Consider the following 16,999-nt stretch of genomic DNA (forward strand, 5'->3'; position numbering starts at 1 on the left):
ACGGTTTATTGTGTTGTGCAAAAGTATTTATTTCCCTTCAACTTCTTCAAAACAGGGATGTCAAACTGCAGTCTTGGAAGATCATTGTCCATTAACCCGAAGATGCGTCTCTGCCTCTTCAGACCTGAATCAAATAATGTTGTGAACTCTACAGAACTTGACAAAAATTTAAAGAGTAAATTAAATCTGTTTAATTCAGTTTTGTTAGTCAAGATTGCTGGCATTTGAGAACTTGAATTTGAGACCCCTGCATTACATAAACATACTTTAGTACGTCTAATTATTATTTATGTTATCGACCAGAGAGCCCAATGAACATGATTTGACAAAGGACAATCTGAATTGGTGGCTTGCATTAGTACAGAATTTGACCCCTTTAGTCAATAAGCCACATTTTGCTGCAATTAGAGCTCCATATCTGATGGGATATGCCTCTACTTGACTCATGTACCTCTTTGGGCATTTTTTTCGTACCATTAGCACCCCTCTCAGTCAAAAGTATTGATGACTGTTCAAAAGTGGAAAGTACAATAACTGATTATAAAACAAAAACTATTTTACTAAATCTTTTAACTTGAGCATTTCATTTTTAGGCATTTTATTCGATGCATCTAAAATAAAATAAAAAAATAACATAAATATGTTGCCTTGGAGTTATTAAGAAATGGAAATAAATACAAAATAAAATCATAATATAAACCTGTATTTATAAAACTGCAGCTCCTCTGAGTAACTTCCTTAAAATGATGTTTGAACTTGATGAATTGGGAACAAAAGGAAGAACAAAAATTATATTCCGGCTGACTTAATTAGTTTTACTTTGTTTTCATCAAGAAACCTGAGCTGCTTTGATGAGCTCCATAGCTCAGTGTGATAAACAGCTGATCCCGGGCTGTTCTCTACAGCCAGTCTGTTCCTCTGCCTCGTTTCAATGTGTCAAAGCTGAAGGTGAACTCAAACATATAAGGAAAAATTTACTTGATAAAAGCTTATTTAATATTTCAATTATGTCCTCACAAAGCAAAACAGATCCCAGCCCTATTTTATTTTACCACCTAAGAAATAAAATATTTTCTTGTACCCGTTGCAAATCACTCACAGTCCACTAGGGGTACACGTACCCCCGGTTGGGAATCACGGCTCTACTGTACCAGCTGCACATCTAGAGACATTTTATTCTCATTGATCTGAGCAACATAACTCCAGCATGTGCTAGCAGGAACTTACAAAGTCTAGCCAGAGACGACTGGTGTATATGTTTGATCTAAACCTTTCCATCACATCTCTGACTGAATATATAGGACTATTATCCTGCAGGGAGATAAACACACATCTTAGACTGAAGAAATGTTTTAGCCATGATTGTTCTGTATTTTTTGCCATCCATCTCCCCATCACCTCTGATCATCCTTGATGTCTCTACTGAACCGTGAGCATCCTGACAATATGATGCTTCCAGCATCAGGTTTCACAGTTGGGTTTGGGTGGTCAAGTGTTGAGACAGTTTTGCATGTGGACCAAAAATGTGATTTTAACCTTTTACCAATCAGAACACCTTCTTACTTTGTTGCAAAACTACCAAGATAAGAAAATAAGGGACAGATTGGCAGAGCTGATAATGGTTGTTCAGTACACAGAATTGGGTTAACATAAAAAAAAAGGCATTACAAGGCATTACACAAAAGAGCTTGTCTGTGCTTTGGCCTTACCCGTCCCATTTCTCTCAGCTTTGTCAGCATAACAACAATGGTAGAGTTGTGTTCCCACAGCATTCTCCAGTAGTCCTCTGTGGTCTCTGCCAGCGGGCCCTGGGTTGCTATATAGGCCCGCTGTTGCCTGCAGACAGAAGCACATGATTGGTACGTAGAAATACCAAGCAGATAAAGCAACGACGCACTCCAGCTAATGCTGGGCTCCCACCTGTAGCCGTCGATGAAGCTGGCGTTGATGTAGTCGGACCCTTCCACCCCTCTGATTGGCTGCAGACACACGCGCGTCGTCTCATAGGGCATGATATTCACCAGTCGGTTCTTGAACTTGTTGCACGGCAGATTGGCACTTACGAACCGGGATGTGTGGGCCTTGGCACTGGCCAAGCGCTGGAAGCAAGAAAAAAAAAAGTAATGTGCATTTTAAAAAAGAAAAACCATTTCAAATGGTTTGAGATGTTTGTGAGATCATAACCCACTTCCCACTCCAGACAGATATGGATCAACAGAAGGAAAAAGAAAACGGAAAAACAAATTTAGATAAATTCAAGGAGCATGTTGAAATGCGTTCAACAGACGGTCTGGACTTCCTCTGGCGAGCTGGACAAGTGAAATAGGATGATCAGCTAAAGCAGGCAGGCCTCAGGATATTTAGCCAGACATCTTAAATTGAATAAACAAAGCGGGGGCGACTCAGAGGGATCGGGGCAGCGGTTCGGGGAACGGAAGGGGGCGAATGTAACGAGACGAAACAGAGCAGAAGAAAAATCAAGAGTTGGGGTGCAGGAAACCACAAGGCCCCACAGTGTCTCAGCTCACATATGTGAACCACACATAATCATGCACCAGAAGACGAAAAAAGACCCCCCCTTTAAAAGAGTGATATAAAGAAATAAAAAACATGATTGTATGTAAGTACAAGTGTAGACAGTGGGATGACTCCCCTCAGCCTCGACCATTGGATGACATGATCTTTAAATGAGAGACAGAGCAACATAAAAATGGGTCGAGGCAGAGACCGCAGACTCTGGCAGAACAATGGAGTCTGGCAACCGAGCGGCTGTGAAAGAACCAGCACTACCTTGTTTTCTTACAGACGAGCTAAGATGGAAAATCCCCCCCCACCCGACCACAGGTCCACCAGTCATCCGGCGATGAACTTTGAACTGACTTTCCAGCATCAACAGCAGTAACTCTTCACGCCGTCTGTTTTATCAGCAAGCAAACACGTCTTTACCCCTCCATTCGACACATGCCAATACCAGCTTTGAACTCGTCTAGAGAGGGGGAAACAAAAACACGGCGTCTTAAACGTGGAGCCAGGGAACTGCGCTTGTTGATTTTCTCACAGACATGCTTCAGCTTTTCTTTTCTTTTTTTATGTGACGCCATCCTCTGTGAGAAATCCCCCACGCTTTTTAGTGTTTCTCTAGTGGTGGGAGCTTCAGATGGTGACCCACGACGTCCCGTGGGTGTTCTACCGAGATGAAAGAGCAGAGGAGACGATGCTTTATGGTTTACAATCGAAGGAGAACCCACTGATATTTAAAGGGGAATGCAGGGCCATAGGATGGAGGAGAAAGCATGGAGTCGCTCTGATTTAACTGTAAAGTCTGAACAGACATAAACCATTTCCTGGGAAAATTGAAGCCTCCTGCTTTTGCTATATATATACCTGAGGAAGCCAGACTAGTCAGGCCTGCAGAGATCTTATCAGCGAAAAAGTGGATATCAGAGGAAAAACAGTTAAAAGAGGAAAACAGCTTCAGGTCTGATGTCTGCTGCTGGTCTGCTCCGTTTAGAAACCAGCTCAATAAATCTGTAAAAGTAGGACTTCTATTTTAAGATGTGATAACCAACTTTAAAAGCGAATTCTCTCTGAAAGCACCAGCAGATCTATGAAGGCTGATATCATAAAGCTGCAACCTCTCAGGCTCCATTGTATAAAGCGCCCTTTAAGGACTGAAACTATAACTAGTAAAACATAAAGCACAAGTGAGTGAAGTACAGAGGCTGCTATTATAGGTAGTAATATAACAATCGTAAGGAGCTTAGAGGTTAACAGCCATTCTAACATCTCCCTACATTAGAGGGTTTTATGTTCTGCCGCTTTCCTCAGGCTCAATTCAATCAAAGCGGGTAATAATTAGTAATATTTATTTTAGTTTAACTAACTTTTCATTATTTGTATTTTTTTTACTGCTGCTTTTTTTGTTTATTTATGGATATAATTTAACTTCCTTTATGCAGTACAGGTTTCTGAAAATGGTTTCCCTTTACAGAGCTGGAAAAACCTACAGGAAACTTCTATGTAACATGAATACAGGAGAAATGCTAAGTTTTTTTTTTATATCTAATCTATATTCATCTTTATTATACCAATAGTCATTCCTGTTTACGTTGTTTAAAGTTAGGACAGCAAAGAATCACATAGGGGTCTGGCACTGCCTGCTTTAGAGGTGTAAATGAATAAGGATTGGGTCCAAAACTGTGGTATAAAATAAAGAATTGGGAATATTGATTTGGAACCAAGAAAAAAAAAACTTTTAGAAGATTTATTTTTATTTATCATCAATTCACGTTCCTGGTATTTTTAATTGCAGTACTTCTTTTTGGCACAAGGGGCACTAAAGTCACTCACTTTAATTAGTGAATTAGTAATTGAATTTAATTAAATTCAATATCGTCTTTGACTTTAGAAGAGTTTCAGTCCAGCTGTCTTCCTGCAGAAAACTGCACAATGCAAAGCTTTAATAATGTGGCACAGCTTTCTAATGTTTAAAGTGCATTCACGCTCTGGAATAATGTCTTTGGCTTCAATGCTTGGACAGCTGAACTAACATGAAATGCCCAGGCTTTTAACAACAATATCAGAGGCTAAAAATGTCAAGAGATGATGGAAGATATTGTGATGACAGACAAGAAAGACGAGGATGAGGAAAATGCAGGAATGCAATATTATTGTTCATTAACAATAATATTGCATTCCTAATAGCATGCTGGCCTAAGTCCATTCCCTTCCTCAGTCAGGCAGACATGTTTCCTCACCTTGAACTCCACCTCCATGCCGGTGACGTTCTCCCCAGGCTCAATCTGGGTCAGCCTCTGGATGTAGGAGTACAGGTTCCTGGCAGGGACCTCAGTGTTCCCGCACGTTACCGCCTCCAGCAGAGCATCGTGGATGAAGATGTACTGATCTTCTGTCTGGACCATGTAGTTCCTCTGGGAGCGCATCAGCGTGACGTGGCCGTAAATGTCGATGGTTTTCTCGTGCTTGATGCGCTCCGTCATGCCGTCGATGACGATGAAGCAGCCGGTTCGACCCACACCAGCGCTGAGGTCATAATGAATAAATAAATGAGCTGACAGATGGCGATGTGATTGTCTCACCCTAGGTTTAATATCAGCAGTGTAAGTACTAAATCTGGGCCTGGACAGCTCCAACGTTTGGTGCTTAAATGAGGCAAAACAGCCAATTGGTGATAGTTCCAACATGTAAACACGTAAAAAATGGAAATCAGCAATGAGTCAGCTTTATAAATATATCACCCCTATCGATATATAATCCAGAAACTTAATACATTTAGCTGCCAACCCAAACACTTCACATTTCTGCTGTGCTGGTAGCTAAATGGTGAGACGACCTGACCGAGCAGGTTTCTGCCAGCGGATAGAAAGCCCTTTATGTGATTACATTAATATTACTCTGTGTGTGCGTGTATGTTCAGGTGGAATGAGATTGGGTCTGTGGAGGCTGGTTGATGTGTTAAGGCACATCATGATGGAGTCTTGCCGAGATAATTAAATTTGACTGATAATCCTGCTGGATACTCCATCTGACTGTGACAGAAGATTAGGAAGAGCTTCTCTCCTGCCAGCCTCCTGCCCTCATCCCCCTGCCTCTTTATCTTCCCTCCAAGTACTCGTCTGAAACTTGCACACCAGCACAGACACTTTTTCACTCTCACATTTCTGCTTTTTTTTTTTTTTCTTCACACTCCATTTTCTCCCCATCGCTGTGATTCTTTAATTCATCATTTTCATTCATTGCGTCCTGGATTTCACCTCACCTTGCTCTCCCATTCTGCACCAGTCTCCCCCCTCTGACTCCCACTCCCCCTGATACCACTTTCCTTCAATCATTGTCTCCGATCCCTCTCCCTTTCTTCCTCCACGTCCATATCCACTAATTCCTCCCCCTGAGAGCTTCTGCTCCATATTTTCTCCACTCAGCTCTAACTTTTCTTTTTCCTCACTTCTCTCTCTCTCTCTCTTGCTGGTAAAAGCAAATAGGTGTTTCTTTCCAGCTCTGGAACTCGACGCTGCGCAGTGACAGTAATGACACGTTTTTAGAATCTTCCTCCATCCAGCAAATGAGCTTCCCGCTGCTTAGACAGCAACTCATTTCAATGTAAACTTATGAACCCAATTTTTTTTCCAGCAGCAAGAATGGGCAGTATTCAACACTGGAAAGTAATCATGGAAAAATCTTTGAGCTGGTGAATTTTGTGAAGTAAGGAATGCAGGAGTCTCAGTCATGGTGGTTTGGGGTTTGCATATTGGCAGGTAATTCCAGGCACTTAAACTCTGGCTGTTTTTCATAAACTAAAACCTCGAAATTACCCCAAAAAGAAGCAGGAAACAAATCTGATCCTGAAATCAGGTTTGTAATTACTGAATAGATAGAACCAAAACTAGCTAGGTATTATAGAAATGTTGACACACCTGCAGTGCACAATCATTGGTCCAGCATCTGGAGGGTTGCAGGCCTTAACCCGCCGGAGAAAGGCCAGGAACGGGGTGGGATGTTCAGGGACACCGTGGTCAGGCCAGGCTGTAAACTGGAAGTGACGAACTTCACGCTTCTCATTAGAGCCGCTCTGCAGAAGCAGAAAGGGGAGATTAGCGACTACACTGCAAAAGCGATCAAACATTTCTAAATTTAGCCTTCATTTAAGCAGGTAAATAAGATTATTTGCCAATGAAATGAGTTGAATTCTTACTCTTAAAATAAGATAATTAGATAATATGCATTTGAAATAAGAGCCTGCAAATGTTTTTTTTTTTTTTATTATTTTCAACGTAAATCCTCTTGTTCCATTGGCAAAGTGTCTCACTTACCTCCTCAATTTAAGAGAAAGTTCACTTATTTTTAATAAAAATTGACTTGAGATTTCCATATTTTGTAGTGTAATGAAGCTACTGTCATTATTTTCCTTTCAATTTAAAAAAGCTCTCCCCTCCAAAAGAAAATAGTATTGAGAACCTGTTAGAAGAATAGATTAGCTCAGTTTGGAGTTAGGCCTTTTGTTCGCATTGAAAAGCGATCTAAACTGCCTCATGCAGTTATCCATCATTGCAGAGTGCGCCATTTTAATATTCAGTCTAAATATTTTGTGATATATAATTTCCATCTGAATCATAAATACCTGAAATTTCTGATTGTAAAAAATGCTTTAAAGAAATACACTGTATGACATTGGCCGATTGCAGCGTGTCAAGAAAGATGGGGAAAAAAAGGAGCTAACAGCTTATTCCTTTGGTTTAGTTTCCTCTCTTTGATTCGTTGAATAGTCCGTTTGGATTTCGGATCGCCCAAGGGTTTATTTTTTTTGTGAGTGAACCAAGATTCAGGCAGACCAGAAATACTACTTTGGTCCGTACTACACGTTAGACTAGCTTTCATCAGCTTTCTTTCGATCTACAGGAAACCAGTTTTCAGAGGAAACAAAGGTGCTTTGGTGTAAAAGCACCTTTCATTTATACAGTCCCTACAGAGTTAATTTTCACCAGCTTCTATGGTTTTCTTTGATGTGATTGTATCTGATAATTCATGCTTTTGATAGCTGCTTTGTTTATCTTCCTAATGTATTGGTATTTTTCAAATCTTTGTCTTTTTGTTTTTCTTGTGGGGCACTTTGAATTATTCGTTGTATTATGGAGCTAAACAAATAAACCTGGCCTGCCTTCCTTCACTGGTTTAGTCATTACTTTTCTTCAGTGCTTCCTTGTCCAGTAGTAAAAACAATCTGTTTAACATGTGCAGTAGTAATCCCCACTGCAGTGTATATACAGGCAACCAGTTTTTATTAACTCCTTGTTAGCCCTCCCTAAAGCTTCCACGTTGAGCCATCTCCGATTCCTTTTCATTAGTATGTTTTCATTAGTTTTTCATCATGTTTTCACTATCTTACCTGCAGTAGAATCCTCATGCTACCAACCTCTTCCTCTCACATTTATTTATTTATTATTTTTACTGATATAAAATTATTATAAGTACAGCGATTGTGAGTTACCTGAACAATTTGATTTACCTCTCCTCTCCTCTCCTCTCCTCTCCTCTCCTCTCCTCTCCTAGCTTTATTAGGACCAATAGTTGATCTTTCTGTCTGCAGTTACCAGAAAGTTGTCTGCTCCACTCGGCCAACTGGTTCGGCTGTTTCCAAAATAAGGGTTGGCATCTCCACCCTGCAGTTTTCTTTCCATGTTTTTTAGTGAGATTAAAATCTGGAATCATTTGAGAAGGGTGGTTTTTTTCTTCTTCTGCCATTTTAAAGCTTTTAGCTGTGTATCTTGGAATGTTATCCTGTCGGAGAACCATTGAACTGTGACTCAGACTGGATTTTCCCACACTAGATGGAATGTTTTGCTCCAAAAGCCATGGAAGTATTGAGACTTTACTCCATTCTGTAGAGACTCTGAGGTATTGATAAAGATAGGGCGAACCCTCCTCAAAAAGTCAATCTACATCATGTTTTAATGGAGGCATGTTGTTCTTCTCCTATAAAGATTTACATTGTTTTTCCATTTGCAGATACGGCTGATGACACTGATCATAAAAGCTCAAAATGTATCTAATTTTTTAGTAGAAACTTTGGGAATGATGCAACAGAGATGCAATTTGACGCTAGAGTTCAGCTTAAAAGGATTGACCAGTCTTTTTTTCCACAACATTAGTCTCATCATGGGAGGTTGGCATTCTAATAAATGAAATATACAATTTTTTTAATAACTGTATTATTGCTATTGTATTTAAAAGTAGAAGGAACAAATCATGATGTGCTTTTTATGAGATACCGTAGGTAGAAAACTCATCTTGCAATCTAAAAGTTGTGAGTTCCATTACATCTTCCTCCTATTCCCTTGAGAGGGTTCTTAGCCCCAAGGGCAACTAATATGTATGAATCTGAGTGCCACTGTGTGCTCAGTGTAAAGTGATTTGAGTTGTGAGTAAGACTTGACAAGCAGTACATTTTACATGTAATAACAAACACTTTGATTTGTATTCTGATTTTTACAGGCCTAAAGAAGATAAAAGCAAACAGATAAAAATTGTGTTTTTCAGTTTGATTGATCTGGGCCAATGATTAACCTGCTGGACACTTGAAAAAAATGACAACCTCCAATCAGTGCGTGCACTATAGTCATGCTATAAGGTCTGATTAACCCTAAAAGGCCTTTCAGACAAGATGCAGTTTGCTATGCACTTGCTGCTCGGCAATGAACGCTGTTGCACTGGCTGTTCGTTGCTGCGCTGGCGGAACAAATATGGACGCTGTGCCCTGGAGCTCCCTTGTGCTTGCCCCTTGCATTCATTCAATCCTGTCTGACAGACCGATAACCCTTGATTGCAGATGCTGTAACTGACCGAAGAAGACTTATCAATAAACTTATCAACAGTGATACAGTGGTACAGTAGGAAGCTATTGAAGAAAGCTGTATGTTGAGTGAATTGCTGAGACGTATTTGTGGTTTAATCAGACAACAGGAGAGAACAAGATTTTCAGCAGATAACAGGAAGGCTAAATCAAATTTTATGAAGTTGTGGTTCTGTTGTGGAATAAGCAACATTAACAAATGCTGAGAACCTTCAAGAAATGTAAATAGATAATCTCTGTCTATTCTAAAGAATACGAAGTTATTGATGGTTTAGCAAAGCTAACCATGCAAACAGTTCTAATTGTTAATATTAGAAGCTAAATAGTCTAAAAATCCCAATTCTACCACGATTGCTTAAATATCTCAAATACACAAAAGCTAACATTGTGTGTGCTCCAATTATTAATGACAAAAAGATTGTCTTTAAGTGTTCATTTGTCGTATCTTCTTAAAAAACTACCAATTAGACAGCAGACATTTGCAAAAAAAATACATATAAATAGGACGATCTCTGCTCAACAAAGCACCCTATGGACATTTTCACTGTGAACAACCCTCAGTGCTGTTAAAAAATGCTACCTTGTAAAGAGCGAAGGTCCTCATAGAGTAGGTGGCCAGCTCCACCGTGTCCAGCAGAGTGACCTGTATGAGGCCATAGGTCTCTGTGCCACGTGTTGGCCAGTACTGATCGCATTTCACCTACAAGAGAAAAAGACGAGAAGTTGTGAGATGCAGGTTTTTTTTTTTTTTTTGCATGTGCACAGTTCTGTGAAGCAAGATTAGAAAAAAAAACATTGAAGAGGGGAACATATGCAAAAGGAGGTGAAGAAAGGAGAGAGAAGCGATGAAGTAGATCAGTTTAAGATTTTAATAGTTCAGATCAAAATACTGAAATAAATGCATACAGAATCAAACCAGTGATGGGAAAGTGGTTTTAGTGAGTGTGTGCAGTGAGAAGTGACAGCAAGAGGAATCAATCCACGACCACCAAAGCACCTGGAATTTCTTGGTCTAGGGCGATCATTTTTGTAGTTCTATAGCTCGGCTACAGAGACTTAAGAGAAGGGAAGAAAAGAAAATCCCAGAGGGGATAAAAGAGGTTGGTAGGGGTGGGCCTTGGCAGAACCAGGCCAAACCAAACGTTATGTGCTGATCCCTCCGCTCTTCACATCAAAGACGGCAGGGAGCTCAGCACTCAGTTTGCCCTGCATTCCACTGCTCCAGACTGGGGATTATGCATTTTGGCCTGGGATGTTCAGGCTGTAATTACAGCTTTCCAACTGTTGTTTTCCCACCAGACCTTGAGAAGCTGCAGGGACAGAAATGGTTGTCCACATAGGGGGGCTGAGCTCATTGCCAGTGAATAAAGGGGGCAGAGAAAAAAGCCGAAAAAAAAAGGAGCAAAAATGGTGTGAAGACTGTATTAACTGTAGAGTTATGGGCCCCAACAGGATGAATGGGAACTGATTTGTGCTTGGAGGACGGATACTGGCAAGATTCCCAACGTGGGACCATCTGTGATAGTCTTTGGTCTAAATGGGCAAACACACAACGCCGTAACGTTGAAAGGTGTGAAATAAGATCAATTTTTTTAAATGAGCTGCTCACTACTCAAACACAACCAGTCTTACAGCCACAGGAAGAACAGCAAGACCCAATTTGTCCACATTGACAGATTCCCCTCGCAGGAATTTAACACGGATCGAATGAAGCCTGATTAAGCTCAAACATTAAATGTTGATCAAGATTTTATGCAAAGTCTGATGAACTACTGTACTCTTTTAATGGTGGTAGACAGAAAATAAAAAAAAGTGTTGTGATCATGCAAACTGTACCGATGTGCATTGTCTCTGACCTGAAGCGGTTAAAAATAACCCCATTTCAGACCATGTTAGGTGGCTTTTGGTAAACGAGTCTGCATTATCACTCAATACAGCTGAGAAAATAAACCAAACAGAGGGAATAAAGGGGGGAAAGGGATAAGGGTGCATTAAAAAAGGGGAGGATTAGAAAAGGAGTGAAAGAGAGATCTTGCCTTAGAGAAGAAATAAGAGGGCATCTGAGGGTCAGAGAGACACAACAGAGACGGTTGGAAAAGGTTGAAAAGGAAAGAGAGTTTTAACACAAAGCACAAGTTAGTAGGAGAAGAAGCACAGGCGGGGAGGAAGGACCGGTTTCTGAAAAGGACTCCGGACATAATAGTTAGCACTTAATCATGATTCATACCTCCAGCCATTCTTGTTCATTTTATTCTTACATGACATTCTCATTATGCTTGATTTTCACTCAGGCGCACATTCAGTTAACAGCGAAATGCCTCAGAATCAAACGACTTTCTAATTCATTACCGACCTCAGTTTAGCTGTGTCTGTAATCCCCTTTCAGCCCTTGCTCATCAACATACTGCTCTGCTCTATTCTGTTCTGATCCACTTCATGTGGCCTTGTGCTGCTCGCTGCTTCGAGTCAAAGAAAAGGATTTTAAGCTAATGATTATGGGCAGTGCCCTGGAAACGTATTCTTACCCCTACAATATTTTTCATGTGACAAATGCAAGTTTTTAATGTGTTTTTATTGGGATTTTATGTGACTCAACAACACAAATAGATCAGAGTGGAATGAAAATGGACAAATAATTAAAATTTTACAGTAAATTAAGTTCTTAAAAGTGGGAATGTGTTTGTATTGAATTTCCCTCCAACAGTATTACTTTTCTCCCCCTTTTCTGTTGAATTTCATCTGTCAGTCCTTTGGTGTACGACTTTACCAACTTTACAGATTTATTAAATCCACTATGCAAAGTAGCTAAAGCTTAGTTAGAATGGATTAAAATCATCTATTAGAATAAATTTTCAAGTTTTGCCAAATATTTTCAATAGGATTTCGTTTACTGTGACTTGGACATTCCAAAATAACAATTAAGCGTTGGTCTTATCCTGCTAAAAGGAAAAACTCCTGACAAGTCTTGACTCTTTTGCACTTAAAGGTTTTTATTTAGGATTGCTCTGTATCTCAGCTCTGTCCATATTCACATCCACTCTACGCTTAGCTTTTTCAGTCCCCCTGAAATAGATATCGTCCCAATAGAATGTTGCTGTCATTACCGTGTTTGAACATTGGAAGGAGGTATTTAGGTCGATGCTGAGTATAAATGTTTTGTCAAACATCAATCTCAACAAAGAACTTAACAGTCATGGCGTTTTTTTGGGAGAATGGCTTTCATCTTAGTGCAAGACTAGTTATTGTGCTGTCAATATTCTTCTTTAAAGGGTATCAAAGGAAGGAAGGCTATAAAGACGAAGATCCATCTTTCTATATTAGGAAAAGAAATCAAAAACCTTGTGTCATTTTTCGCTTCACAGTAATGCAATGCTGTGTGTTGATCTTTTAACAAGTACTGCAAATAATGAAAAAATGACATGACAGTGTGCCTCTATATACAATTATAAAAAGTAATTCATTATAAATAAACGTTGTAAATTAATAAATAGGCTAGTGTCAAATCAAGCTAGAGTGGGTTTCTGATTATTTTTCTGGTGTCAGGTACTTTACACAATTTATTCTTGTGACAGTTTTCCTTCCAACATACTCACTAGCCTACCGTAGCTGAACATAAATGGCTTCTCATGGCACCATTAATCATCCTAGATCCAATCCAGTTTTTATTTCCCCTTATTTAACTGGCTTCAAGCATTTAACTCTGTCTCCTACAGTGTGCAAGGTTCCTTGGCTTTTTTGTTCTTCAGTCGCAGTCAACCTGGTATGTTGAATAGTTATTACTCTACCCTGTTCTTGATGCTTTACTCTACATTTATTTCTCCATGTTATCTTACCCTTGACTTCTCCTCCAGCTTGGTCATCATGACAATGTTGGCTGTGTGCTGCTCCCAGACCATCCTCCAGAAATCCCCAAAGGTCTCCGGAAGAGGGCCTTGCGTGGCTATGTAGGCATTCTGACGACGGTAGCCATCAATGTAGTTGGCATTCATATAGTCACTGCCAGGGACACCTGGGTAATAAGAGGAAGACTAAAGTTAAAAGTATGTTGAACTAAAGTGTCATGAAAGAAGGTAAAGATCCAAAGGTCACAAGTCGGGAAAAATAATATTTAATAGAAAATTGGCAAATCATGAGCAGTTATTTAAATATTTTCATTATCAAAATGAAAATATTGGATTATATTAAGCTAATAAAGTTCCAAATTTCATATCAGTCTGTCTGTCTGAATGATCTCATTTAATTTGTTTGACTAAGGTCCTGTAAATGATGAACAGTAGCAATGAGGGCTGCATTGTTGCCTTGCATCCAGAAGGTCTGGGATTTGAGCCCAGGATCTCTCTGCATGGAGTTTGGATATCTTGCAGCACATGCATAGATTCTCTCCTTCCACTGTTCGAAAAGTTGACTAGTAAGTTAACTGCTGTCTCTCATTGATGTTTGAGAGTCTCTGCCATACCCTGCAATGGTGACCTGCTTAGTGTGTAGCCCACCTTTCCCTCATAGTGGCAGAATATGGCTAGATGGAAGCAGCAATGATAAAGAGATGGGTGTTGTCAGCCTATACTCTGGTATACTTTTGTGGTTAATCAGTGATTAGCTGGGGTGCTGATGTTTATACCAGAAAGGATGACTCGAAGCACAGACCATACTGTCAAAATGTTGCAGCTAAAACAACTTGATTTATCTTTCACTTAAATGTCGTTCACATCTGTGGGCCTAACAGCAGTGGAACCAGGTATGGCCTTCTGCTGTTGTAGCCCACTGACATGTTTTCCTCTTAGATATGATGCTCTGGAGATGTAGCAGTGCTGTAGAGGTTAACCCGTGTATGCTGCTTTCTGTGAAATGCGCGTCTGCGTGCTGTGGTTAAAGTTCAGCCTATTTGAGCTTTGACTGTGGCTTGCAAGGGACCTTTCCTTAGCACAGCACTTTTGGGCCTTTGTTTGGCACATGCCATTGAAAATAATGGATTTCAATGTCCAGTGGTGCACACGCTGCATCCTGACTGAAAGCCCCTTCAGTCCTTGATGCACCTGTCATGGGTTCAAGTCCCGGCCTGTCTCTACATGTCTTCTCTCCTCTCTGCAATCACTAATTTCAAATATAACAAAAGTAAAAAAAGTTTTCTGCATACCTTGGTCCAGAGTAAGTTTGCCCACCAAACTCAGCCTCGTTCTTCTCAGACATTAAGGTCCCATTTAATTAGTGATTTCTAAGATAAACACTGCATAACACTGCATATTTGTGCCATGTGTTCTGAACTTCCAAATCAATGCATTTTCTTTGCACGTTTTTTCTTTTTTTTCCCACACTGTTTGCATTTCATCACTGCTGCACTTATTAATTTAACAGATGTACCTGATGGATGGATGGTTGGTTAGTATATATTTATAAAAAGAAATAAATAAAAGGGATTAATAGTGGTCCCCTTCATACTGCTAAGTTCTTGCATTGTGAAAAAAATCAAACTGGATGTATCATTACATCCCTTTCAGATGCCTAACATGTTAAAAAAAGGATTCAAATCACAGCAGTTCTCAATGAATTAGTTCATCTCACTGCGAACATCAGTTTTATTCAGCTGTATAGAGAAAAAAAAAATATTTAAAGGGATTACCTAAGTCTACTGCTTTGACAGACGGTTTATGTCAAAGTAATAAAGGTTGAGAATCATATAAGGTCCTGGAAGAAAGATTAATGATTTCACAGGGCCCAGTGTCCTCTGGTGCTGGATTGTTCCGTCATCTTGTTTTATTATACAAGCTAAGACGATCATGGGCTTAATCTGAGTATAGTGTGGATGTTTCGCCTACAATGGCAGAACGACTGTAAGGCCGTCTCTGTGTAAGACTCGGCTGACGCTGCCTGTCCTGCAGGGGATTGTGTGCGAGTGTGTGTGCAATGTGGGAGAAGGTCTGTGTGTGTTTGATTTGGGATCAGGCCCGCTCATCTAGGGCCTAATACCATAATCCCAAAAATCACTGAGTCACAGCTCAAACATGCACGCATACGCAGAAAACACAGACTCAAAGACATGCGTTCAGAACGCACGCTGCACATTGAGCCGTGACCCGAATCCTTTAGAGTCTTCTGATGACAGTTTACAGTTAAAAAACTAAAAAAGAACCCCCCCCCCCAAAAAAAAAAGTCCAAGCGAAAACCGCAGAATCCCTACAGAAAGAAACCAGCGAAGCTGATTTTCTGAGGCAGATTACTTTATCAGAACGACCCGTGCAGTTGTAAAACCCCAATCCAACATCTCACACGGTTCAGACGCACAAACCCCTTTAAATAGAAGACTCTTTTTTCTTACATCTTAGTTCCAATGGGATGGTGACAGACAGTAATACGAGCTTCAAACATATGTTTATCAGCCTCAGTCTTTAAAGGACAGACGGCTTTAATGCTTTGATGCGCTTTAACTTAATGCAAGGGACTAAAACAGAGGCACTCTGCAGATAAATGCACACAGAGTTACACTTTCTCTGTGGCTGAACTGGCTTGGCAGAGCTTCTGCTTTTATGTGTGAGGGAGACTGGGAGCAAAAAGTGCATATCTGTGCTTTCCCATATTCTGTTTTTTTTTCTTTTAAATTTACAGCACAGAGAATGTGTGTGCGTGCATGCATTGATAAATGTGTGGCACTGTGGCTTTGGATGTGCTCAAGAGTATATGTTTTCAAAGCTGAAAGGAAGACAGACAAGCCAGGGCTCCAGGACAGATGGGGGTGGTAGGGCTTTTCACACATGCTCTGCCCAGATAAGGCACATCTATTTGGGCTTGGCCTCCCACTGCCTCCTTCTCTGTGCATTGGAGCTGCTGGTTTTACTGCCTCAGGTCTTTCCCAGCTGAGGTGGGTGAGCGTGCTTTAAAATGCACAATCAGAACAGAACTACGACTATTTTCTCTTCTTTAATTCCACCTCTCATTATAAATCATTCAACTGGTCAGAATGCACAGAAACTGGTACATGTTGAACGTATTCCTGAGAATTTTCAAGAGCAGATTTTCATAACCAAATCCTCTGAGTCTGAAATTATTATTGCATCTTAAAAAATATATAACATAATAGGAGAAAATGTGGGATATTTTATTGAAATATGTATTTTTAGTTGACTTTTTTGATATAAAACAAATAAAGTATCAAAAATTGAGAAAGAAAAACATATTAGAACATTCGGAGATCATATAAGTGTGGTAAGGATTCTCCATCCACACACAGTGGGAGTATTTCATATATCATAGCGCACATGTCTTAGCCAGTTTGTCTCTTTTAATAATATATTAATAAATAATAGTGCTTGGAAGAAGGTTAGAGGTACCATAAAAAAATCTAAGGACTTCATTGATTGCTCCAACACAGTGAATTCAAAACTCTGAAATCTAATTGGTAAAAGCAGCGTCTCTGAACGCTACCAGCTCCTGCTGAAGCAGCATTCAGCAGGAGTGACGTGTTTGGAATAAAATCGAATGAAGCAGCATTAATCTAGGCTTCAACAAAGGAGAGGTCGATATCAGCTGATTCTAAAGGAATCCAAAATCTCCCAAACATAGTAAAGCAGTTTTTTGGCCCTAGTTACTTTATGAGCAGGTGTAGAGAACAGTGATCCTTACCCTGTCTGTGACAATAAT

The 16,999-nt window shown here is 40.0% G+C and overlaps 1 protein-coding gene across 16 annotated transcripts in view; it reads right to left on the reverse strand.

Moving 5' to 3' along the window:
* LOC107094191 (receptor-type tyrosine-protein phosphatase delta-like) overlaps nucleotides 1-16,999 on the reverse strand; it is a 213,406-nt gene that overhangs the window by 11,039 nt on the left and 185,368 nt on the right. For all 16 annotated transcript variants that reach the window (XM_015389642.1, XM_015389649.1, XM_015389647.1 and 13 more), the window contains 6 exons: nucleotides 13,201-13,376; nucleotides 9,948-10,067; nucleotides 6,435-6,589; nucleotides 4,758-5,043; nucleotides 1,921-2,099; nucleotides 1,710-1,836 (listed from right to left, as the gene is read on the reverse strand). In XM_015389642.1, coding sequence (XP_015245128.1) covers nucleotides 1,710-1,836; nucleotides 1,921-2,099; nucleotides 4,758-5,043; nucleotides 6,435-6,589; nucleotides 9,948-10,067; nucleotides 13,201-13,376 — 1,043 coding nt within the window. The remainder of the gene's footprint in view (nucleotides 1-1,709; nucleotides 1,837-1,920; nucleotides 2,100-4,757; nucleotides 5,044-6,434; nucleotides 6,590-9,947; nucleotides 10,068-13,200; nucleotides 13,377-16,999) is intronic.

Source organism: Cyprinodon variegatus, unplaced genomic scaffold (genome assembly GCF_000732505.1).
Source record: "Cyprinodon variegatus isolate N-32 unplaced genomic scaffold, C_variegatus-1.0 Scaffold469, whole genome shotgun sequence".
In the NCBI taxonomy this organism is placed as follows: Eukaryota; Metazoa; Chordata; class Actinopteri; order Cyprinodontiformes; family Cyprinodontidae; genus Cyprinodon; species Cyprinodon variegatus.